The 26971-nt window shown below is 33.5% G+C and overlaps 1 protein-coding gene across 5 annotated transcripts in view; it reads right to left on the bottom strand.

The window, feature by feature from the left end:
* Ipo11 (importin 11) overlaps nt 1-26971 on the bottom strand; it is a 210906-nt gene that overhangs the window by 119917 nt on the left and 64018 nt on the right. For all 5 annotated transcript variants that reach the window (XR_006854389.2, XR_009227979.1, XM_046456311.2 and 2 more), the window contains exons 6-13: nt 21853-21985; nt 20246-20304; nt 14440-14488; nt 12817-12887; nt 5896-6088; nt 5022-5174; nt 3483-3526; nt 2130-2220 (exon numbers count right to left, since the gene is read on the bottom strand). Coding sequence is in view for 3 of the 5 variants with exons in the window: in XM_046456311.2 (XP_046312267.1) it covers nt 2130-2220; nt 3483-3526; nt 5022-5174; nt 5896-6088; nt 12817-12887; nt 14440-14488; nt 20246-20304; nt 21853-21985 (793 nt within the window). In the remaining 2 variants the exon portion in view is untranslated. The remainder of the gene's footprint in view (nt 1-2129; nt 2221-3482; nt 3527-5021; nt 5175-5895; nt 6089-12816; nt 12888-14439; nt 14489-20245; nt 20305-21852; nt 21986-26971) is intronic.

Here is a 26971-nt window from a genome sequence, read left to right as displayed (position 1 = left end):
CGTGGTATTTGTGTTCCCATGTCTAAATCAATTTCACTTAGATAATATCTACAATTCTAATCATGTTGTAATAAATGACAGCTTCCTTCCTGTTTAATATTTAGTAGTATTCCACTGTGTATACATACTACATTTTCTTTATCTATTCACCTGCTGATAGACACTTCAGTGTTTATTCAATCCTAACTCAGTTTTTCAATTAAACTAAGTACAACATACTTGGTAATATTAAGCATATCTACAAGGGGGAGGTCTAAATTTTATTATCGTTGCCTTCATAGAACATGGGTACAAGATGTAAAGCTATAAATAACATCAAAAATCTTTTAAACATATTCAAAAAATGTATGACAAGCAATATTCTAGAGAAACATATACCACAAATTGTTAACTGTAATATCCTCATTATAAAAGAAAATTCTTAGGGCTGGGGATGTGGCTCAAGCGGTAGCGCGCTCGCCTGGCATGCGTGCGGCCCGGGTTCGATTCTCAGCACCACATACAAACAAAGATGTTGTGTCAGCCAAATACTAAAAAATAAAAAAAATGTTAAAAAAAAAAAAAAAGAAAATTCTTTGAAAAAAAAATTAAAAGATGAATTAGAACAGGACAATAAAAAGTTGGCAGTCTTCGCTATTTATTCATGAAGGATACCAGAAGTAGACATGGAAAACACAATTTCCTTAGTTAATAGATTTCTATAAAAGAGAAAAATTTCTACCAAGTTTCTCAAAGCACTCTTCCACTGCTAAATAGGAATTTTTAAACTTATTCTAATAAGCTAGAATAAGTTCGTTCTAAATAAGCAAACTGATGCAGAGCTAGAAGGAAAATTGAACTCAGAAATCCTTGAAAACCTTACCATCAGACAGCAAATTTAACCTAAATAATCTATCACTTCCTTCAGTGGCTAAAAAAAAAAAAATTAAATTCACGTAATACTCTATAGAAGAAAACAGACACCAACAAAACCACATGCAAAAACATACAAAGCAACTTACGTAGTATACATATTAACAAATTTAAGAAACTAGTAATTAGACACTGCAAATCAATTAATAGTAAAATAAAATAATGTCCAAATAATCTTTTAAAATTAACATAATTATATTAATAGCCTATATTTGCTTTGGCTTATAATTTAAACAGAAACACTAATCTATTAAGCTTTTTGAAGAACACAGCTTCTTACTACAAACAAGATCAAATATCACCATTCCTACAAGAAATTTTCTTTCTGTCATTCCTTTAAATCTCTACCTACTCAATGTGATTCCTGCCCCAACTAATCAATCTATTCTCTAGGGAGATTCCACTGCCTTCTGCCTCTTATATTCATAAAACAATCACTTCCTCCTACCTCTACAGGTAAAAATCTCAGGTTCTGTCTTGAACCTCTTTTCTCTCCCAAGACTCCTTATATACACGTATTCCAAAAGTATCTGTACCTCCAACCACTATTAATGAGATAACTGCTTTGCCTATCATTAAAACTCAAAAGGTCAGGAACATTTTTTATTATTTTGCCTTACCCAGCATATTCAATCAGTTGTGAAAAGTCAAACAATAAATTAACAGTTATTGACTATGCCAGGCATTGGGAATAAAGACTGAACAAAATAGCTGTGATCAATGTCCCCTGAGTCTGGCACAAAATTCAGAAAATATAAATCAATGTTAGTTAATAGTTACATAATTATTTGTGAACAAAATGCAATAAACAAGTACCTAAAACTTACTCCATCATTCTCTTTTAAATCCATACATTCTTTCCACTCCCACTGCCACCACCCTATTGAGGCCAACATACTATGTTAACCTTTATTCATTCCTTACCATAACATGTTCCAGAGAGACTATCTCCCCAAGGAATGTGATTGGCATTTTGCTCATGCTGCTACTATGTTTACGACAGCAAAATCTAATTATCATATCCAGACTATAATTCAAGTCCTATCTCAAATGTCCTCCTTTCAGGAAGGAATGCATTCAGTCTTTTTCAAATTCACATATATATATCCATTATATAACCTAAGAAATAGCATGTTGCACATAGTAAGCAATTAACCATTTTTTACTGAACATTAATTAAATGGATAAATAAATATATATCTCAAAACACACATTACCTTGAAGGGTTTGCATCATTTCTAAAAGTACAGGAGTAAGAGTCTGATTGTATTCATGGAATATATCTATAAATAGTACTTCAGTGCAAGGCTGGAGGGAGAAGAAACAAATTTCTAATAAAAATGATGGCATATTATAATTATTTTATAATAAATCAAAGAACATACATTCTTAAAATCCAAAACTTTTAAAAACTCTGGATTTAAAAATAAAATAGTACTGGGTGTGGTGGCACATGCCTATAATCTCAGTGGCATGGGAGGCTGACGCAGGAGGACTGCAATTTCAAAGCCAGCCTCAGCAACTAGGTGAGGCTATGAGCAACTCCGCAAGGCCCTGTCTCAAAATAAAATATTAAAAGGGGCTGGAGATTTGGCTCAGTGATTAAGCACCCCTGGGTTCAATCCCTAGTAACAAAAATAAAATAATATGTATTTTTAACAAAAACAGTAACAAAAATCGTTGTTACCTATATTGAAAAAATGACTCATTGTGATTCGTAAAAGTGCTGAATTGCTAAATGGTTCAAAATAAAAAAGAACTGTAAGTAAATGTCTAAAGTATTCTGCTTTATGTTTTTAAAAAATCTTAGACATACAAAAAACATATGCTATGTCATCCCAGATATTTTCTTCAAATTAGTTTGGGGCAGGAATGCTTATTATGAAACTAGACTAGCCATATGTTAATAACAAACTAGGTTTTCAGGAAGGGTTCATAATTTTATTCTGTTTTAATATGTTTAACCTTGTCCATAAGAACAAGTTTGTAAAGCTCCACTAATTTCTCTGGTTTACAATTATAAGCTTATAAGTCTAAAAATATTAAGATGTATTTTTAGAAAACCAATGGCAGGTTATATGAATTATGTAAAAACAGGTCTTAACAAAAAGAACAGCTCAGTGACCACATCTGATAAATTTTCATAAAGGCAAAACATTTGCCATATCAATAATGTGCTCCAAAAGCATGACACTTGGTAATAAAGAGAAATGAGATATCTAAAGAAACTTTGTTAATGAAATACTAAGGAAAAAAAAAATCATTCTAGCAAAAAGTAGCAGCATTCACTTCTACAAATATCCTTCATTTGTTCAATGACAAATTATTTCCCAAGAAACTTTACTAAAAAATTGAAAAACACAGTTTGCAAACACCAAGTTTAACAACAAAAATAAAAAATTCAGATTAGAATTCATAATTTATTCAAATACTTTTCTCTAAACAAAGTTTCTTGTAATTAGAAACAATTTCCTATCTGTCTGACTTACTGTTTAGAATTTAACAGTGTCGTTTTCTAAGAGCTTGAGGATTAAGCTTTACCCTATCAGTTTTTTTCAATTAATACTTACCCTCAAACTATATTTCCAAGAATCTCCTCCTGTTTCTTCCACTGCTGCAATTAAAAGGACGACAAGTAATGTTTTCCAGAAATGCAATAACGATGTTTACAAAATCCCATTTGGAAAAACAGAGATTTCAATAATAGCACAGTATTTCTGTGAATGGTTTTCAACATAGCACTAAATGCAAATCCTTGAAAACACAAACTTACAGAATTCTTTCCTATAAATCACAGATAACATCTGTATATTACACAACCTCCTATCCAAGTGCTTATTAAATCCGTAAACGTTCTTGCTTTCATTAAAAATTCCTTTTGGAGGAAAGCTCAATGTACCTATCATTTCCAGAGTATATGACATCATCTGATAATATATCATTATAGTCCTGATAATCATTGCAACAATGTAATCATATTTCTCAACTTAAAATTAGTCATTTTTCATAAATTTCCTACATGTATTTATACTTGGAGTAAAATACTTCAGAACTTTAAAAAAATCTGGAGGTTTCATTCCCTCCCACCTCTTCTCTTTTTTGGGGCGGTGGTGTGCTAGGAAATAAACACAGGGCCTTGCACACATCACGCAAGTGCTGTACCACTGAGCCACAACCCCAGGTAGGGTCTCAATTCCTCATGTTATACAATACATAAACTACATAAAGAAAGCAAGAAACAGAAGATGCTAGTTAGGAAAAAGAAGACGACGAAGAAAAAGAAGAAAAAAATAAAAATGTATTGTGTAATATATTTTTAAAATGATTTCTAAATTAAAAAAAAGAAAAGGAAGGTATATATTCCAAAACAATCAAGGCATTCTTAAAATATTAGCAAATCTATGGGATCCAGTTAAAGGGATAAGTAGAGATTAAAATCTAGCTCTTGTCCCACTAATGGCCAAAGTAATTCACACAAAGGCATTTTATAATTACATGATTCCTTTCTTTTCTATAGCAATGGCATGATAGATTTGTTACTCACTTATCTATGTATCTAATGACTGATCTACTACTAAAATTCAAACAGATAGACAGGTATCCTGTTAGGAAAAACAAGCATCAAAAAAATTTCCAGTCTAGGAGAAAAGCTCAGTGATACAGTATGTGAGTAGCATTCATAAGCATTTACTGAAACTGTATTTACAATCCCCAGGAACCCTTCAAAAAAAGATCTTCTAATGTCTTTCTGAAGTACAACTTTTCAAAAGTGAAAAAAAAAAAAATATGGAATGAATCACAAAATAGAAATTGACCTAACAGGGCAAGAAAGTAATTTTTAATTTTTGTTTAAAACCATGTATTTGTAAGGGTATCTAAAAACTTAAAAGGTGTCTTCCTGAACAAAATTTTCCACTATAGTTGAATGAATCATTCATTCGCTGTCTCAAATTGTTCTAAAGGGTAAGAAAGACAACTAAAAAAAAAAAAAAAGATACCCAGATCAAAAGTACTACATAAAAATACTTTGTTATTATACCTATCATTCAAGATATTTGTTTATGAAATGGGGAGATAAGCCACAATAATACAAAAAAAGTAATTCTTACTAAAGCCTTCTGGATCTTCTTCCCACATTGTCAATTCTTCTTCAGTTAATAAAAAATAATGAGAGACTAATCTTCTACATATCTCTGTCAAAGTAGGGTATGTGAAGAAGGCCATCTTAATCTTATGGGCTTCAAGAGTTTCAGGGCTGCTATCTAGAAAATTAAAATTTCCAAGTTAATTGTATAGCCAAACATTATACTGAAGCTGGATTATATATATATTTTTATAAAAACATGCTTTTGGGGGTAAAGATAAACTTTGTGCATAAACTTTCATTTTTATTAGGAACAAATTTCAAAGAGGCTCTTTATTTACAATACACCTCATCAGTCCAGCCTTGTCCACATAGCTTATGCATTGTTATGCTATATTACTGCAGCATATTGAAGTGACCAACTGATATGTATGTCTGTCTGTCTCCCTTCCACTTACAAACCTTCCTCATTCATCTTGGAACACATGCACATGAAGAAATTTCAAATAACATACAATTTAACCTGTCTATAAACAACCCTACTTCATATAAAGTCAGAGAAAAGTTTAATTGTTCAAATGAATACAGCCTACGACATGAGCTTCAGAGGTTATTATAGTATATAATTCTTAAAGTCCTTAAGCTTGAACTGATCTTCTAAGGTGTTACAAAAGAGAATTTGATAAATGTACAGTGTGTTTTTTTAAAAGCTGATATTCACATATTAAACACTGTAATGCTTTCTATTTCACTTCCCAGGAAGAGTTTATTTTCCAGACTAAAATAAATGAGTTTCAAGAAAAATCTATATCAAAATAGCTATTACTTCACACTAAGATTAAAATAAAAAAAAGTAAGACCAGGAAAAAAAAAATAAAAACCTACCAGTAATGCATTACCTTCAAAATTTTTGGATGGCTTATAAGCATAATTTTTGACAATCATCTTAATAAGATTCATGCACTGGACAATGAATCTTTCAAATGTAACGCCTTCACCCACTTCAGTAAAAACATAGCTTACAGAAAATTCCAGTGATCTCTGAATTAGAGGAGTAAATGAAAATGGATGCTGATCCAAGAAATCTAAAAGCTGTGAAGAAAAAAATTAAATGCATTTTTCCCAAATTCGTATTGGAATATAATCATTTCAGTTATAAGTTTACGAATTAAAATTTAGCAAATTTTGAACCTTGGTAAGAGTCTACATATATTCAGTTTTATATGTACTATAACCCTTCTCGAAGTACATAATATAACATAGATTTTGCCACATTATATCTCATAATAAGACTTTTCTATTATTTCCATTACAGGGACCAAAAAAGTCCTGCTTCATACTAATTTGATAACAATGGGTAAAAGTGATACAAAAGTATTTTGTATATAAAAGGTAGGCTTTTTTTAAAAAGTAATAAATAAAGGGAAAGAATTAAAAAATAATCCTGCCTTTCTGTATGAACTGTATTTCGATGAACCAAATAGTTCTGATGAGGGAGATTTCTTCTTTATAGAAAAATTCCAGCTAATAAATGCAAAAAGGAATAATAGAATTAGAATGCCATCATTTTGTAATCCAAATCAAATCATGGAACTAGGCATTGCTCATCCATGGCTGCTAAAATCTAGAGGGGAAAGGGTGCTGAGAAACTCGGATAGCTCACTCATCAATCTTCGCCTTCTAATAGAGATAATCAGATATTGTGTGTCTTTTGATGGGCTGCAATATGAATACACAACATTGCCTACAAAGAATTCTTGTCAGCACCCCCTACCAAAAGAAAATAAAAATACCCTGAATGTGACCAAGCTTCTAGATGTAACTACAAATTCATGAGAAATATAGGGGGGATAAGAAGAGTGTGGAGACAAAGGAATATCTTAAATAACACATAGGGATGCAAGCAAATTCAAAACATGGCGAACACTACAGGAAAGTACCTATTACTTCAACAAATAAAGAGCAAGGAAAAAAAAGAACAGAAAGGTAACAGGTACTATCCCCGAGTCAAATAAACCAATTATAAAAAGTTTATACAAAGAGAAATCTGAAAACAGAATAGATATTTAAATAAAATCAAGAAGCTATTAGTACTTTTTAATGTGACAACTGTGTTTAAGAATGCTTTAGGAGGGGTTGGGGCTGTAGCTTAGTGATAGAGCCCTTGCCTCTCACGGCAAGGCACAAGGTTCAATCCTCAGCACCACATGAAACATAAATTTACAAAACAAAGATATTGTGTGTCCATCTACAACTAAAAAAATTTTTGAAAAATGAATGACACAGTGCTGCATCTCCAAACAGGCTGCCCAATGCCCTATCAGCCCCATCTCTGAAAGCGGTAGCCTTCCTCTTGGGACAACTCCGCAGTCATCCTGGTTTACCTTCGATGCCAACATCACCAACTTTGGTTGGGGCAGCTTCCACCTTAGGACACTGGCTAGGGCCTGGAAGCCTAACATCAAGGTACCTACAGGTTTGACACTGCCATCACCACAAACTAGGGAGGAGCCTGCCTCCATCAAGAGACAACAATCAGCACCTGGAAGACCATCACCAAGGTCCCTGCAGGCTTGGTTACACCAGAGATATCCCTGCTAGCCTACTTCTCTTGATTCCTATTTCACTCCTCCTGTGATCTAATACCTCTCTATTCCCACCTCCTATCTCATAAACCCCACATTCAACACCTCACCCCCGCTCTTTCTTTGTCCATCATTAGAAACTGTAGAACCTTATGCAAACCTACTATTTATACTGTATTTACTAACATCATTTCTGTTTATTGGGACAGAACTATAGTTGTCTAAAATATGAGCTGCATATTGTCTGCATTGGGTGCTATAAATACTGATCTTCCCCCTTAAAACCAAGTTACTGGTAACCTGCAGGAACACTACAAGATTATAGGGTAGAAACTGTAATACCTCAGATCTGAACTGCTAGAGAGAAAGACACATGAACAACATAAAAAAAAAAGAGAGAAGAAAGTGCCCCAAACAAACTAAGATGCTACACTAATAGACTGCATTGACAGTAAAGTAGATGGAATGTCAGAGAAGGAGTTCAGAATGTATGTACATAACTAAAATGAAATGCAAAGCAAAGAATGATATAAGAGGGCAAATACAGGCAACCATTGATCACTCCAACAAAGAGATAAGAAAGCAAATAGATGTAGCAAAAGATTACCTCAAGAAAGAGAGATTCTTAAAAGAAGAAATCCATGAAATGAAGGAAACAATAACCCAAACAAAAAAAATCAATAAGAAAGCATCACCAATAGACAAAATCACTTGGAAAACAGAATCTCAGGCAATGAACACAAAATATATAATCTTGAAAATAAAAGTTGACTGCACAGTGAAGATAGTAAGCAACCATGAACAGAACCTCCAAGATTATGGAATAACATGAAAGACCACATCTAAGATTAGCAAGATAAAGGAAGGCACAGAGATACAAACCAAAGGGATACACAATCTCTTCACTGAAATAATATCAGAAAATTTCCCAAACATGAAGAATGAATTGGAGGGGCTGGAGTTGTAGCTCAGTGGCAGAGTGCTTGCCTAGCACATGTGAGACACTAGGTTCGAATCTCAGCACCACATGTAAGTAAACAAAAGAAAGGTTCACTGAAAACTTAAAACAAAAGAATAAATTGGAAAATACAAGAGGCCTACAGGACACCAAATGTACAAAATTACAACAGATCCACACCAAGGCATATTTTAATGAAAATGCCTAGCATACAAAATAAGGACAGAATTTTAAAAGCCAAAAGAGAAAAGTTTCAGATTACATATAGGAGGAAAACAATTCGGATCTCAACGGGTTTTTCAACCCAGACCCTCAAAACTACAAGATAGCTGGAACAACATATACCAAGCTCTGAAAGAAAACGGATGCCAACCAAGAATCTTATATCCAGCAAAATTAAGCTTCAGATTCAATGATGAAATAAAAATCTTCAATAATAAACAAAAGTTAAAAAAAATTACAGTGAGAAAGCCTGCACTACAGAAACTGTTCATGAGGAAGAAATGAAAAACAACAATGAAAATCAGTAAAGGGAGGAACTACACTAAAGGAAAGCCAATCAAAGGAGAAACCAAGAGTCAAGTTAAAAACCAAAATAAACCAAAATGACTGGGAATACAAACCATATTTCATAATAGATAATATATATGTTTGAGTAAAGAATATATAGGCATATGTATTATTTATATATATGTCAAAACATACACACACACACAATGTATCAAAACATACAGTTTAGATTTAGGGATTAGGTGAAATTACAATAGCTTTTAAGTCTTTGTAAAATCTTTTGAATTAAGCACCTAGAGTTATAATTGTGAATTTCGGCTGCAGTCATAGGGATTAAGAATTGCTGATTAATATCAGGAATACAGTTAGCGTTATGGTAGTAATCTCTATACAAATAAATATGAATATATAAATAAATAAACATCTAATATACAGAAATATTTGTGAAAAGTGTTATTATTTGTGTATAACAATATTTATGAATTTATATTCCATAATATATAGGTACATTCATGTAAATTGTTATGGTTTATATATACAGAGGTTCTGGTGAGGCATACTGGTAGATATATAGGAAGAGGTGTAGAAAAATAGTTAGCATTAGTTTAGGTTTTAAACATTATTATCCAAATATATGAATACAATATAAATATATATATAAATACATTAAAATATTTAAATGTACAGGGATTTGTATACAGTTAATTTTTTTTGAGATGGAGGTTTACATTGTTGTTCAGATATATTTTAAGAATATGTAACGGAACATATATAAAAATTTATGGGCAGAATTTTGTTTAGCATTAGGGCACATACCTACATATGTTTGTAAACATATAAAGAAATATGTATGTAAAAATATATATGAGGGGGCTGGAGTCATGGCTCAGTGGTAGAGCGCTTGTCTAGCATGTGTGAAGCCCTGGGTTCAATCCTCAGCACCGCATATAAATAAATAAATTAAATAGAAGATCCATTTACAACTAAAAATATTAAAAATAGATATATATGGGTATTCAAAGTAATAATTACAATTTTTGTTTAGAAGACTGATGGTTATGGGTAGGGTTAGGTTTAGTTCTGAGGTAGGGACTAGGTTGAGGGTGAAGGTTACCATTAGAATACATATATCTATATACGTACATAAATATGAATACAGAATTAAAAATTTACATGAAAGTTTATAAATATAACTTTTATCTATGTCTATTTTAAAGTTATGCAGTATTTTTATGTTTGTAATAATCTGGGGTTTGCCTATGGAAATGAATATATATAAAATATCTATGAAAAAAATGAAAGGTCAAAATCTTTATAAGAAAAAAAAAAAACACGCTTTGAAAAAGCCAAGTGCAGTGGCACACACCTGTAATCCCAGCAGCTCAGGAGGCTGAAGCAGGAGGATCATGAGTTCAAAGCCAGCCTCAACAAGAGCAGGGCAATAAGCAATTCAATGAGACCCTGTCTCTAAATAAAATACAAAACAGGGCTGGGGATGTTGTTCAGTGGTTGAGTGGCCCTAAATTCAATCCCTGGTACCAATAAAATAAAATACTTAAATACTATAGAACATCTAGGATTTGCTTTGGAATAATTAGCAAGAGTGGGGAGAGAAAGGAAGCACACAAATAAAATAGGATTTACCATGACTATATGTTGATAATTGTTGAAACTGGATTATGAACAAATGGAAACTTATTCAATTCTATTGAAGGCATATATGAGGTTTCCCAATTTAAAGGTTTTCATTAAAGTCTTAGAGATCATAAATATAGATTTTGTAAATAAAATTATTGCTGTGAACTCATTCTAAAAAGTAGAATAAATTACAGATACCATCTATCTACATCATCACCTAAAGTAAGAACTAAAAGAAAGAACTACAGCAGGGCATGGTGGCACATGCCTGCAATGCCAGCAACTCAGGAGGCTGAAGCAGGAGGATTGTAAATTCAAAGCCATCCTCAGAAACTCAGTGAGGCCCTAAACAACTCAGCCATACCCTGTCTCAAAATAAAAATAAATAAAATGGGCTGGGGATATGGCTCAGTGGTTAAGTGCTCTAGGGTTCAATTCATGATCTCAAAACATAAATATAAAAAGTAAAAGCAAGAACTATAAAAACCAGTAGGTCAATAACAAATGTGTTTCTAATACAGACTATCTAAACAATGTTTTTAAAATTTTACTTATATAATTGATATACTGAGCAGGAACTGCAGAGATGCTGGCAAGTGTCAGAGATATACACTGCCCAGCCCCACTGACTAACTTAACTTCATCATCCTGTTTTACTTTGCTTGGTGTTAAAGGATTGGAGGCAACTTTATACTGGATCCCAGAAGGTCAAGTTTTACTGTTGAGGCTATCTGGAACATAAGAAATGAAGACAACTAAAACTAAAAGTGACTACCACCTAAACACATACATATAAACACAGTCTCTCTCTCTCTCTCTCTCTCTCTCTCTCTCTCTCTCTCTCTCTCACTCACTCACACACACACACATACACACACACACACACTCCTTTTCTTTCTCTCCCCTCCCCTCCAGATTACTCCTGTTCCTTTTATCCCCAAGGGAAACAGACAATTCTAACCCTAATACTGAACCTTCATTTATTTATTTATTTTCTTTTTTTTATTATTAGTTGTTCAAAACATTACAAAGCTCTTGATATATCATATTTCATACATTTGATTCAAGCAGATTATGAACTCCCATTTTTACCCCGTATACATATTGCAGATTCACATCAGTTACACATCCACTTTTTTACATACTGCCATACTAGTGTCTGTTGTATTCTGAACCTTCATTTAAAAAGGGAAAATAGCCAGGTGTGGTGGTGCTTGCCTATAACCCCAGTGACTCGGGAGGCTGAGAGTAGGATAGCAGGTTCATGGCCAACCTCAGCAATTTAGCAATACCCTGCCTCAAAATATAAAATAATAAAGGGCTAGGGATGTGGATCAGGGTTAAGCGTCCCTGAGTTCAATTCAGGGTTACCCCCCCCCCCCCAAAAAAAGAAAGAAATGGAGGAAGGGAGGCGGTGAGGAAGAAGGGAGGGGGGTGGGAAGGAGAGAAGAGAGAAAGAGAGAAAATAGATTATAGGCTTAGATATTCCCACCTCTCTCCAAGTACCTATTTTAGTGCAAGTACTCCTCAAACCAGATCTTCCTAATTTCTTTAACCCAACTCTGCACTTTTCCCAATTCTCCAAGCCCAAATTTCATACGAGTTAATGTTCAACATCATGTTCAACCACAAGAATGAGATCCTAATAAGTTATACTCCATGTATGTATAATATGTCAGAATACACTCTGTCATGTATATGTAAAAAGGGCAAATTGAAAAAAATTAAATAAAAATTAAAACCAAAACATGATATTGATGATATTTGACAATCATTCTGAATATGCTGACTTCCTGATATTACTCTACCTGCTGCATTTCATCTATTTCAGGATGAACTGCCATCTTCTTAATCTCAGCTCTTTCCAGTGGGTCTAGGAATGAGCTTTAGAGGAATCAACTTCTCTAACACTCGTTAGGATTGTGAAGGTTTGTTATATAAATTTAACTATTATATGCATTCAAAAAGTTACATTATACAAAGGTGATTTTAGCTTTCCTACAAAGAGTAAGAATATGAGTTTCCTTACATTCAAGTGAAAATTTATGATTACAAAAACATTTTCCTTCTTAAATTTGAGAAGATATATTAATTTCAGAAAATGTACTCAAGATAAAAAGAAAACTTACCACTTTAGTAAAAAGAATGATGGTCTTCTCCAGCCTATCTCTACACACATTATCTGTACCTATATTTCTACCTGTTAAAAATACATTTCACAAATTAGCACAAGTTGATAATATCGTACAAATTCACAAACAAAATACCAAAACTTTTGCAAAAATATTGCCTGTTACATTCTTGTATATTTTGCGTTATTAACTTATTATTCAAAAACCAATAGCAAGTAAAATTTCATTTAATAAAATAAGCATCACAGCCAAATTATACAAAATTAACCCTAAAAGAGAAACCGAACCCATTTTAAAGTAAAAAGGTGACAATTTTAGCAACAAATCATAAATCGCATTTTCAAAAACTGTTTTAGTTCTAACTGAAGTACTTTTCAGTCAACAAAAAACACTCAGTAATATATTCACTATCACTTTTCCTATCACTTCTGAAGTATCCTTGTGAAAATTTCCCTTCCCTTATTTTGCACATCAGAATAATGTCCATCAGCCCATCAACTCCTCATAATCTGTTTTGTCAATTATCTCATTCTACTATTCTAGAAGGACTTCGGTTCTTCCTTCTGCTAACCCCAAGTTTATGACCAAAGAAAAATGACAGCCCCACTGTGGTTTAAATTAAAAACACAATATGAGGGCTGGGATTGTGGCTCAGTGGTAGAGCGCTCGCCTAGCATGGACGGGACCCAGGTTCGATCCTCAGCACCACATAAAAATAAAGGCACTATCTATGTTTTTACACCTAAAAAATAAATATTTTAAAAAATACACAATATGAGCTATCTTATTCACATTTTCATGCATAGTACCCAAGAGCATGCCTGGCAACAGGGTCAATAATTTAAACTAGGTTTAAAATGACTAACATATAATAATCAACCATCACTAAAAGTACAGACTAATATACCTTCTCAAGGTAGGAAATGCCCAAATGAACATGAACACACAGTATTTACAATCACATAGAAGGTAAGAGGATAAGAGACCACCAGTAAAATAAACGCAAATATAAATGTTATATTCTCTGTGTAGGGCAGATCACATCCTAAATGTGATCCAGCTGGGGATAATGAATATGATATTTGCAAAATGAAAGGATCATTTAGCAAAATTTATATCACAGTGATACAGAAAACATAAAAAAGCCTAAAAACCATTTGGCATATAGTATATAACTTACTATCTATTCAACATTATGACTGCTATGGATGTATGCCTGGAAAGGGGGGATTGTAGTAGAAATTAGAAGAAGAAATGGACACAAAATAGATTCTTTTAAATAAAGGTTTCCTCTATACTCAGAATAAGAAAGGTAGATGGAGACAAACCCAAGCTTCCAATCTACCTTTAAAAAGCTAATTATCAAGGTATAAGAAGCATATTTTAGCCACATACACTATCTATCCAGCTACTAAGAATTCACTCAGATTGTCCAACAAATGAGTTGCTCAGACAAAAACTTTCTCCAGACTTGCATATGGGAAGAGAAGCTCTGAATGGATAGGGACCCACTCTTTAACTCCTATTAATTCTTCACCAACCCTAGTCATTAATGAATAATGAATAAGCTGTAACAAATAAGGATTCAATAGTAAAAACTACTATGATGGAAGTACTTACTGCATTCCAGAAACTGTTTTAGACGTTCAAATATCCCATGTAAAAAACCCTAAAAAAGAATACATTTTAAAGTGTCTTGATTTATTCTATTATAACATTTACCTTGTACTTTTTTTCAGGGATACTATGACATATCTATACATCATTTTAAAAAATCAACTGAAGAGGCTGGGGTTGTGGCTCAGTGGTAGAGGGCTCGCCTAGCACATGCGAAGCACTGGGTTCAATCCTCAGCTCCACATAAAAATAAATAAAATAAATGTATTGTGTCCATCTACAACTAAAAATAAATATTTAAAAAAATCAACTGAAGAAAAATAGGTTAAAATTAAACTAAGTAAGGGCTGGGGTTGTAGCTCAGTCATAGAGCACTTGCCTAGCATGTGTGAGGCACTGAGTTTGATCTCAAACATCACATAAAAAAAGTAAAAATAAACAAAATAAAATAAAGTGTCCATCTACAACTAAGACATATATTTATATAAAGTAAAAAAACAAATCATTATAAACAAATCTTCCACAAGAAAGTAACTGTAGTACTCTGCCTCTTCAGTAACTCGTCAGTTAACACAAATCACTTACAATAATTCAAATCTACTCATGAAAGCATCCTGTTTCACTAAACACCCTCTATTCTCCTTACTTTGCATAATATTTCTTAACAGGCCTTACCACCCCTTGATATACTGTTTGTCTATTTATTATCTGGCTCCTCTAAGTAGAATGCAAGCTCCTGAAGGCCAGAATTTTGCTTTGTTTACTGATCTATCCTTGAATACAGGGACAAGACTTGACAGTAATACTCAATAAATGAATAAAGATACCAGTTATTTGAACCACATGTAGGTAAGTGTCAAGTATTAGTTTTAGACACTTCATGCACCTTCAGATACCAGAAAAGAAAAGCATTACCAGTTACCCACCTGGGAATTGAACCCAGGAGCAACCCCAGCCCTTTTTATTTTTTTAAATATTTATTTCTTGATGTAGATAGACACAACACAATGCCTTTATTTTTATGTGGTGCTGAGGATCGAACCCAGGTCCCGCCCATGCTAGGCGAGCGCTCTACCACTGAGCCACAATCCCAGCACCCCCCTTTTTATTTTTCATTCATTAAAAAAAATTTTAAATGTTTTTAGTTGTTAATGGACCTTTATTTTATTCATTTGTTTATATGTGGTGCTGAGAATTGAACCCAGTGCCTCACACATGCAAGGCAAGTGCTCCACTACTGAGCCATAACCCCAGCCCCAGCCCTTTTTATTTTCTGACAGGGTCATGCTAAGTGGCTTAGGGCCTCTCTAAATTGCTGAGGTTAGCCTCAAACTTGTGATCCTCCTGCCTCAATCTCTGGAGTTGCTGGAATTACAGGCATGCAATACCACATCCAGACCCCTATTTTTTTTTTAATCTTTATTCTGTTTATTTATTTATTTTTATGTGATCCTGATAATCAAACCCTGTGCCTCACATGTGTGAGACATGTGCCTTGCCACTGAGCTACAACCCCAGTCCCCAGGCCTTTATATTTAATACACACTTTAAGATATTTTATGAATAATTTGCAGAAATAACTATACAGTTATAGTAGAAAAATAAACATTGTAATAAGTTTTCTTTGTATCATTAAATTTGGGTGTGTAAACATCATAAAAGATGTCAATGTCATGTGCTTTTAGCAAAAGGGAAGGTCTAGGTTTGTCACAAAACAATGTTTAACTCGATAATGCCATATTATCTTTGTCTACAGAAATATACTACCAATTCATCAATTGCTGAATTTGAAAAAATTCAATTAGGATATCATCAAGATTTATAGGCTGAAATTTTACTTAGACAATCAATATCACCATCATCATCAGAATTTAAAGTGCTGCTCTCAGTCTCCGCATCTATTACCTGATTCATCTAAAAAATTGGGAACAATTTCTCAAATATCATCTTTCCTCTCTTTACCATTTCAGACAGGAAAGTCTAAATTCTGAACTGTGTTAAATAAAAGCTAAAAAGTAGAGTAAAATGATTGTATTTCTAGGTTTTTTTTAAATACGTTCCTGAAACATGATGCAGCACAATGGTCAACACAGTAAAAACAATTGTAGGGCAATTAACTTCACCACTGCCATCTTCCTATTGGCAATACTGTCATTCTTCCATTTTCATATTATTTCTTCTATTTAGGCACAGTTGGGAATAACTGACAAATAATGAACAATAGATTCATAGAATAAGGCAACAGCAAAAGGTTTCGATATAGATGAAATATGATCACTACAATCCTATATGTATCTTAACTTTATAAAAGTACCACACATTAACTACAAAATGGAAAGAATTTTTTAAAAAATAAAATTATCAGTCAGCATTCTCCAAAGATAGCAGAAAATGGTTAATCAAGAGAATCAGAAATGTACAGAATTGAGATGGGAGTACAGCTCATCCGTAAGGCACTTGCCTATCATGCACTGAGGCCCTGGGTTTGATCCCCAGAACTGCAAAAAAAAAAAAAAAAAAAGAAAGAAAGAAAGAAAGAAAGAAAAGAAAAAGAAGCATACAGAATTACAGGCAGCTGACTAATCCATAGTCCAAATAAGCCAGTTCAACTAATGTTATGTAATAATAGAACAAAAACTCAAATTAAAATAACAATAAAATTGTAATTAATTGTTTGCCAACCTTATTACAAAAGTCATTATCTACCTTAATTCTCACAACATCCAATGAGGTAGGTGCTATTAATTCATCTCCATATTACAAAAAAAGAATGAGTATCAGTGAGGATAAGTAAATACCCAAGACCAGACTCTCAGAAAAAGGCTTAGATTCAAACTGAAAAATGGCCCTTTCTCATAAACCTAGAATCTCACCACTATCATATTTGCTTCTATGGCAGCTTTTAAGTTTTATGCTATTTTTATATTATTTGAAAAGCAGTCCCAAATTTGTTCAAATTTAATCCTCTTTTCAATTGGATTATGTTCCTTAAATGCTACAATAAGGGACATATAACTGAGAAAAGTCTTACATATAGTATCTGGAGACAGAAGAAGACAGAGAAGACACAAGCTCACAAAATACTAATTATATTCAATGAAAACCACTATTCCACTTTATAGGAATATAATCCAAATCAATTTGTTTTCACAGAAAACAATGACAAATTTTGTCAATACTTTAGTTAATTCTGATACTCAAGAGTCCTATTACATATAATTACTGAGCTTTCTGATCCATTGATTCTAATTTATTATATATGCATTCATTCAACAAGTAACTACTGAGTACTTCTTCTACAGCTGAAGCTCTGGGGTGAACAGTGAATAAAACAAAGTCCTGGGTCGGCAATATAGCTCAGTTGGTAGAGTACTTGCCCTGTATGCACAAGGCCCTGGGTTCAATCCCCAGCACCACAACAACAACCACAAAAAAATAAATAAATAAAATAAAAAAGAAATAAGTCCTTGCCTTCACTGAACTTATATTCTAATTAGGGAATTGAGGGAGAAATGTTCACTTGGTTTCTAGAAAATTTTCTTTTGGTATTATGGCAACTAAAAACGTATCACTGTCTAAAACTGAGATTCTTCTTTTTTTTTTTTTTTTTTTTGCTGTATCTTCCAGCAAACTGATTATATATCAGTATTATAAATCTGTATAACATTTCCATTTTCAGGAAAATATCCTAAAGATATAATTTGAAAAGTACCCTACACAGGTACCTAAATGTTCATTCCAAAATCTCTTATCAATCAATAATTAAAAATTGAGACAACCAGTAAATCTATCAATAAATAATTATCCACATAAATTAGAGAAATCCTGTATTAATTTATCTTTTAAAAAAATTGGTTGAACCCAGCTATTGCCCTTCTTGGACTTTTCCCTGAAGACCTTAAAAGAGCGTACTACAGGGATACTGCTACATCGATGTTCATAGCAGCACAATTCACAATTGCTAGACTGTGGAACCAACCCAGATGCCCTTCAATAGATGAATGGATAAAAAAAATGTGGCATTTATACACCATGGAGTATTACGCAGCACTAAAAAATGACAAAACCATAGAATTTGCAGGGAAATGGATGGCACTAGAGCAGATTATGCTTAGTGAAGCTAGCCAATCCCTAAAAAACAAATACCAAATGTCTTCTTTGATATAATGAGAGCAACTAAGAACAGAGCAGGGAGGAAGAGCAGGAAGAAAAGATTAACATTAAACAGATACATGAGGTGGGATGGAAAGGGAGAGAAAAGGGAAATTGCATGGTAATGGAGGGAGACCCTCATTGTTATACAAAATTACATATAAGAGGTTGTGAGGGGAATGGGAAAATAAACAAGGAGAGATATGAATTACAGTGGATGGGGTAGAGAGAGAAGATGGGAGGGGAGGGAGGGGGGATGGTAGAGGATAGGAAAGGTAGCAGAATACAACAGTTACTAATAGGGCATTATGTAAAAATGTGGATGTGTAACCGATGTGATTCTGCAATCTGTATTTGGGGTAAAATTGGGAGTTCATAACCAACTTGAATCTAATGTATGAAATATGATATGTCAAGAGCTTTATAATGTTTTGAACAACCAATAAAAAAAATTAAAAAAAAAAAAATTGGTTGAGTGATAATCATATGGACAAACCATATTATCATTTAAAAACATGACACAGAACAATAACTAACCTGGGGAAATGATCCATAATACATTGAGTTTGTTAAAAAATTTCTTAAAAAGGAGATAAGGAAGCAGCATGTAAATATGGTCCCATTTATATAATACTGAGGAAGAGAAAAAGTACACCTGAAAGTATAGACATAAGATGCCTCAAAGAATGTTTCTAAAGTTTAACAAAACCTCTGGATAACAAAATTGAAAAATTATTTGTATCTCATGTTACTTTTTTATTCCTTTTTTAACTTAAAAAAAAAAAAAGAGAGCATGTTAACTTTTATAAAACAAGCTAAGTATCACATGACAATATGGATTTTAAACTCTCTTAAGAACAGAGCCATTGCTTCAACCAAAATCTTACTAATAAATTGAATCCATTAAATATTGAAAACAAAAAACTGTGGCTCTGGTCAAATATCTGTTAGGGAGGTCAAAGGACCCAAAGGGATGCATTTTTTCCCCTCACGTCTCATGTAGTACCCAAGGCAATCCACAGAAAGCAACATTTTAGCTGAGGTAAACTCACTCATAAAACTAATAGAAATCTGAATGAATATAAATGCCATTTCATTTAGGCGGAAAATGTAGCTATGCATTTTTGTAAAGAAAAAAAGTAGATGGATATATACCAACAATGAACATATATCACAACTTGTAAGGGCTTGTCAATGTTTTTCTCTCATCAATTTATTCTTTGTAAACTGACAGCAAAGAACATGTATTAATCTTATGATCAGTAGAAGAAATTCATTTCAAATACATAAAAACAAAAGAAAAATATCAAGGATATAAATGTCTATAATGAACCTAATATTTTAAGAGCACTCAAATTCACAGGAGTTAATTTTCACTTAAAAATCAAATTAACACTGCCAATGTACCATTCTATCATTTTTGAGACAGAGGGCCTATATCCTCTCCTTTATAGAATAGCTACATTGATGTAGTGAAAACAGACCAGAAGTGTAAAAGTTCACTCTATTATATACACAGAATGGTAAAACCCTAGTTAGTTATTTAATAAAAACTTTTAAATGAATGACAGATAAGAAAATTATGTTTTCAAACATTCAAGAAAAGACCAAACACTGTCTCAAAGCCACAAAGAAAAAAATTACTTCCATTACTCACCATCACCTCCATATTCTTATGAGGTTCCACAAATCCATTAACAGTTAACTTACGCAGCACTGGAAAATAAAGGTAAACTTTACTTGGATCTCATTTCTTCACATTAAAATCATAATGATAATGTTAAGCTAAAATCACAATTATAATAACAACTGAATCATAAAACCTAATCAAGCTTGAAGGTTAATCTACCTTTACTCTCTCATTTAATAGAAGAGAAGTAACACCGGGTTGTTTGGTTAGGTAGTGAAAGCCTAGTAGTTCTGAACCACAAAAGTAGTGTTGTTGTCACTAATCATAACTATAATGCAAAATTTAGTTTAATTTATATAATTATTAGTATTCTTACTTGAAATTGAGGCTATCTCTATAAATTTTAACATAGACTAAAAAACTTCAGTATTAGGCTACATTATACTAATTTCAAATCTGAAATAGAATTTAGTGCTCAAACGTGAGCACTCTATGAGTAACTATGATAAACTAGTGTACATTGAGAGACAAGTAGGATAACAGAATTCCAGGCAACACTAGATTTAAATCCTTGGTCCACTGCCTACCTGCTATATTATTTTGAGAAATCTTTCTTCTAGATCTAATTTTCCTCATTTGTAAAATGTGGTTAATATATCCTACTTGTAGGGTTAAGTGTCCTGGGTTGAATCCCTGGTACCAAAAAAAAAAAAAAAAGGAATAACGACAACATCATCTCAGTTCACTTCCATTAACAGATTTTTGTCAACAATCCCTTAAAATCACTTACACATTTGTTCACAGGATGCCAAAACATGCTGACAATTTGGGATTTGTTTCATTAATACAAGTGATGCATTAGGGGAGTGCCAAGAATGTGTGGTGGGATTCAAAGGTACAAGAGTGAGTATGATAGAACAGCTTGTAAGTAAAACTGGGAAGAATGTAAATGAATTGTAGCAAGAAAGAAACACAGTTTACATGAGATAAAAACAACAAAAACAAAAACAACAAAAGTCTTAGTAACCAGAATAGGAGAGGGGCTGGAAGAGAAAGAATATGAAACAAATGTGTATGTTTTAGAAAAAGAATCTTGGAATATATTCATCAAGATATATAACTAAGGCAAAATGAAATAGAAATTTATGTTAAGGGAATGCAGATAAGCAAAGTTTAAGAAAGCACAGGTTGATGAGTCCTCAAGCACTTCTAAAAACCTAAGTGAGACTGAGGCATAACCATCCTTTGGGAAAGGATGGCTATAAGATTAAGCTCAATCAAGCTTCTAAGACTTCAGAAAAAAGTTAGCAAGACAATGAGAAGTATAGGGGCCAAGAATGAGAAAAGTAAAGTAGAAACAAAAAGTGGAGGTCCATGAAAGGAATACATTCAGGGGCATAAGGCCATAGTAATATGAATTTTAAAAAGGTAGAGAAGTTTTTCTCCGCCCTCCTCCCAAAAAAAAAAAAAAAACTCACAAATGACCAATAAGCCCTTGTCTCTCAGGAAGAAATTAAAATATTTCTACCAGTGCAATCTGGAACAACAACAACAAAAAAAAAAAACTATATGGTGACTGTCCTGACGTATACTACTTAAAAAAATATATATATATATATCAAGATTAACAGTACCTTTTAATGATAGTAGAGTTCGTTCAAGTGAACTTAGAATTGCAGCTTCACTGCCAGAAGAAATCTGCTGCAGGAATGTATCTGTATGATGATTCCACAGAGAGCAGGCAAAATTATAAATTCCAGAAGCTAACTACAAAGAAATAGCAACAAAATAGTTCATGACATATTATAAACTTAGAACAATAATAAATTAGAACTGCAAAGTAATACATTTTGTTTTACCATAAAACATTTTAAATAAGATTTAAAATAGAGTATTTCTAGTAATGTTTCAAATATGTTTTAGTCCCAATGCAGATAAGAAAGCATAAATATACTGGCTATTGCTCTAAATACAAACACACACACACACACACACACACACACACCCTGAAACTATTAGTTTCTTGAAACAATACTTAACTAATGTCCGCATTGCAGTCTGATATTTTTTACCTTTACCACCTCTGCTCCTCTAATCATGAGTTTGCAACCTGAGTTTAAAAAACAGACTGTGTTTTTTTAGTAGACTGTTCACTAATTATATCAGATAAATGAATACACTATATCATACAAAAAGTAATCAAACTTTTTCTTTCTTTCTTTTTTTTTTTGGGGGGGGGGACGGGGGATTGAATTCATGGGCACTGAATACTGAGCCACATGCCCAACCCTATTTTGTATTTTATTTGGAGACAAGGTCTCACTGAGTTGCTTAGCACCTCACTTTTGCTGAGGCCGGCTCTGCACTCAGTATCCTTTTGCCTCAGCCTCCAGAGCCACAAAGTAGTCAAACTTTCTATGTTCCAGTTTTAGGCAAAGAACTCTGGGATATTTAAACCCAGGAACATACAAACCACATGGCTTCTCAAGGTGCATTCCTAATGTATACCACTATTTAAAAACCTTGACTTTCCCAATAATAATGTAGTAAGCTTCTGTCTCCCCATGTGAAGCAGAACCAGTATGGTATCTTCAGTTCTTTCCACAAGGTCTCAGAGCAATACAGCTAAATCTGGATAGACACTTAGCTAAAAATAATAGATAGATAGATAGATAGATAGATAGATAGATAGATAGATAGATACGAGAGTATTGACTAGTGATCATTAATGTAATTTGAAATATTTTTCTTATTCAAGATTATCAAGTTGTATCATTTTGATTAACTTTGCCTTTACCTCAGCTACTCTGAGTCTTGGAACACATCATTTGATTCCCTAGAACACAAAGGATATAGGGCTTTCAAAAACATTGGCAAAAACAGTTTGATCCCTAAACTCTGTTAGGCTGTTTTGGGATAGCCTCTCATCAATTCTCGGGTTCTAAAGAAGTACAAAGGTCTCTGTCCCATTTCCCTTGAAAAAGAGCTGTAGAATATAAAACTGCCTCTCAGTAATGGGGTATCCCACAACTTGCACTAGAGTCATACATACCCAATTGTTGCAGTGTCATTCTTTCTAGCATGTGAAGCAAAGCTGGTACCTTCAGCTAACTTCCTTTTTATGTCAAATTAAGTAATAAACTATCTGAATATAAAAGTGGCCCTCTGACCCTGTACCTACTAGAGGAAAAGATAGGCCCAAATCTCCATCTAATACAGCTTAGGAACTGTATTCCTCAACAAGACCCCTACAGTGTAAGAAATAAAAATCCAGAATCAATAAATGGTACAGTATAAAACTAAAAAGCTTCTTCACTGCAAAGGAAAACAATCAAGAACATGAAGGGGGAGTGGACAGAATGGGAGAAAATCTTTGCCACTTGCACCTCAGATAAATCATTAATCTTCAGGATATATAAAGAACTCAAAAAATTTAACCCCCCCCCCAAAAAAAAAGAAAGAAAAAAAAACCCACACAAATAACAAATGACTCAATAAATGGGCAAAGGAACTCAACAGATGAAATACAATCAATCAGTCAACAAATATAAAAAAAAAATGTTCAGCATCTCTAGCAATTAGAGAAATGCAAATTAAAACTACACTGAGATTTCATCTCAATCCAGTCAGAATGGCAATTATCAAGAATTCAAGTAGTAATGAATATTGGTGAGGATGTGGGGAAAAGGTTCACTCATACATTGCTATTTGCACTGGAAATTGGTGAACCCCTCTGGAAAGCAGTATGGAGATTCCTCAGAAAACTTGGAATGGAGCCACCATTTGACCCAGTTATCTCACTCTTTGGTATATACCCAAAGGACTTAAAAATAGCATGCTATACTGATACAGCCACATCAATGTTTATAGTAGCTCAATTCACAAATAGAGTCATCTGATCCTTGACAATGGTGCCAAAAACATACTGGAGAAAAGACAGCCTTTTGGACAATTATATATCCATATATAGATGAATAAAACTAGCTCACTCTACATCAATTCCAACCTAAGGACCCCTCAACAGATGAATTGATAAAGAAAATATGGTACCTGTACACAATGGAATATTACTTTGTCATAAAAAATGAAATTATGGCATTTGCTGATAAATGGATAGAAATAGAAACTATCATGCTAAGTGAAATAAGCCAATCCCAAAAAACCAAAGGCTGAATGGTCTCTGCTATGCAGACTGCTGGTTCACTGGATTAGACAAGAGGGAATGAGGGGATGGAAGGGAGATAGGAATGGGACAGTAGAAATGAATCAGACATAACTTTCCTATGTTCATTTATAAACACATGACCAGTTTCATTCCACATAATGTACAACCATAAAAATGGGAAGTTATACTCCACATATGTATGATATCTACTGTCATGTATAATTAAAAAGAATAAGAAGTTTTTTTATTTAAAGTGGCCCTCTAGACTACACACTAGAACATCACTTTGAGCAGTATGGGGATTCCTCAAAAAACTAAAAATGAAACCACAATATGACCCACTATTCTATTCTTTGGTACTTATCTGAAGAACTAAAATCAGCAAACAATAGCAATACAGCCACCTCAATGTTTATTGCAGCACAATTTACAACATTCAAATCATGGAGTCAACCCAGATGCTCATCAAGAGATGAATGGATTAAGAAACTGTGGTATGGGGCTGGGGTTGTGGCTCAGTGGTAGAGCCCTTGCCTGGCATGCACGAGGCACTGGGTTCAATCCTCAGCACCACATAAATGTAAAATAAAGATATTGTGTCCACCTAAAGCTAAAAAATAAACATTTTTTTTTAAAAAAAGGAAAAAGAAACCGTGGTATATATACATAATGTACTTTTACTCAGTCATAAAGATTGAAATTATAGTATATGCTTTTAAATGGATGAAAATGGAGAACATCATGCTAAGTGAAGGGTCCAATGTTTCCGCTCATATGTGGAAGCTAGAGCAAAATAAGGAAAAGAATGAGGGGAGGATCAGATATCATAGAGACATAGGGAAGATCAGAGAAGATCAAGAGGAAAGGAAGAGGGATGGGGAAAGGAAGGAAATGCAAAATGAATTTTGAAAATTCATGCTATGTGCGTTATGTAAACATACCACAGGGAATTTCAATTTTATGCAAAAGTAGAAATGATCAAATAAATAGATAAATAGATAAATCAGTTAAAGGAAAAATCAGTAAAGAAGAGGAAAAAGAATGAGGGGAGAGAGGTGGAAAGGAAAGGAGGGAGGAATGTGAAGTGAAATCGAATTCCATGTATGTATCATTTTGTCAGGATGAACCTAACTGATATGTATAACTATAAGTCTCTAATAAAAAGCAAAAAATGCAAATAGCCCTCTGTATCTTTGCCAACTAAATCAGGGATAGGCCTTGGCCCTCTTTTCTGTGTGTACTTGATAACAGAGTCAATGACTATTTCTTTTTTTTTTTTAATTTTTATTTATTTTTTTTAGTCATGACAGTAGAATGCATTTTGACATATAATACATACATGGAATGTACATACATCAATCAAATTGTCTATTCTATTCTGCTGCCCTTCCTATCCCCCCTACTCCTTCCCTCTTCTCCCATCCTTTCTCTCTATCCAATCTAATGTGACACACTTTTTTTAATTTTTTCTCATTACAACATCATATATGTATTCTGTATAAAAATGAGGTTCTCCTTCCATCTTCTGTGTAACTCCCCTTCTCCCTCTTTTTCCCTCCCACCTCTCTTCCCTATTTAGTGGTAGTCTTCTTCTCATGCTCTTCCTCCCTATCCCATTTTGAGTCACCCCCCTTATATCAGAGAAGACATTCGGCATTTGTTTTTTAGGGATTGGCTAACTTCACTTAGCATAATCTGCTCTAATGCCATCCATTTGCCTGCAAATGCCATGATTTTATTATTTTTTAGTGCTGAGTAATATTCCATTGTGTATAAATGCCACATTTTTAATCCATTCATCTATTGAAGGGCATCTAGGTTGGTTCCACATTCTAGCTATTGTGAATTGTGCTGCTATAAACATCGATGTGGCTGTGTCCCTGTAGTATGCTCTTCTTAGGTCTTTTGAGTCCGAGAAGGGGAATAGCTGGGTCAAATGGTGCCCAGCTTTCCAAGGAATCTCCATACTGCTTTCCAAATTGGCTGTGCCAATTTGCAGTCCCACCAGCAATGTATGAGTGTACCTTTTTCCCCTGCATCCTCGCCAGCACTTATTGTTGATTGACTTCGTAATGGCTGCCAAGACAATGACTATTTCTTAAGCCATTTTTGCATATTCTCATATTTCAGAGTAAGATCAAATTATTTAAATCCAAATGTTTCATTATAGCCCAAATATCATAGTTTTGTAGCATAAGCAGCAATATCATAAAAAGTTAATCTAAAGAAGGTACACAAACAAATACAGTCATCTGATCCTTGACAATGGTGCCAAAAACATACTGGAGAAAAGACAGCCTTTTGGAAAATTATATATCCAGATGTAGATGAATAAAACTAGCTCACTCTACACAATTCAACTCAAAGTGGATCAAAGACCACAAATTTTGCAACTGTTCTAAGAAAACAGGGTCGACATTCCAACATAGAGGTGCAGGCAATGACTTTCTTCTAAGACTCCTGAAGCTCAGGAAATAAGAACAAGAATAAGTAAATAGTACGGTATCCAATTAAAAAGCTTCTATGTAATAAAAGAAACAAGAATGTGAAGATAAAGTTTACAGAATGGGAGAAAATCTTTAAATGCT

This window comes from Marmota monax, unplaced genomic scaffold (assembly GCF_021218885.2).
Source record: "Marmota monax isolate L192 unplaced genomic scaffold, Marmota_monax_Labrador192_F-V1.1 WCK01_AAM20220418_F8-fsc00037, whole genome shotgun sequence".
NCBI classification, from domain to species: domain Eukaryota; kingdom Metazoa; phylum Chordata; class Mammalia; order Rodentia; family Sciuridae; genus Marmota; species Marmota monax.
The sequence above is the reverse complement of the archived record's forward strand: the minus strand, read 5'-3'. Positions and strand labels throughout refer to the sequence as shown.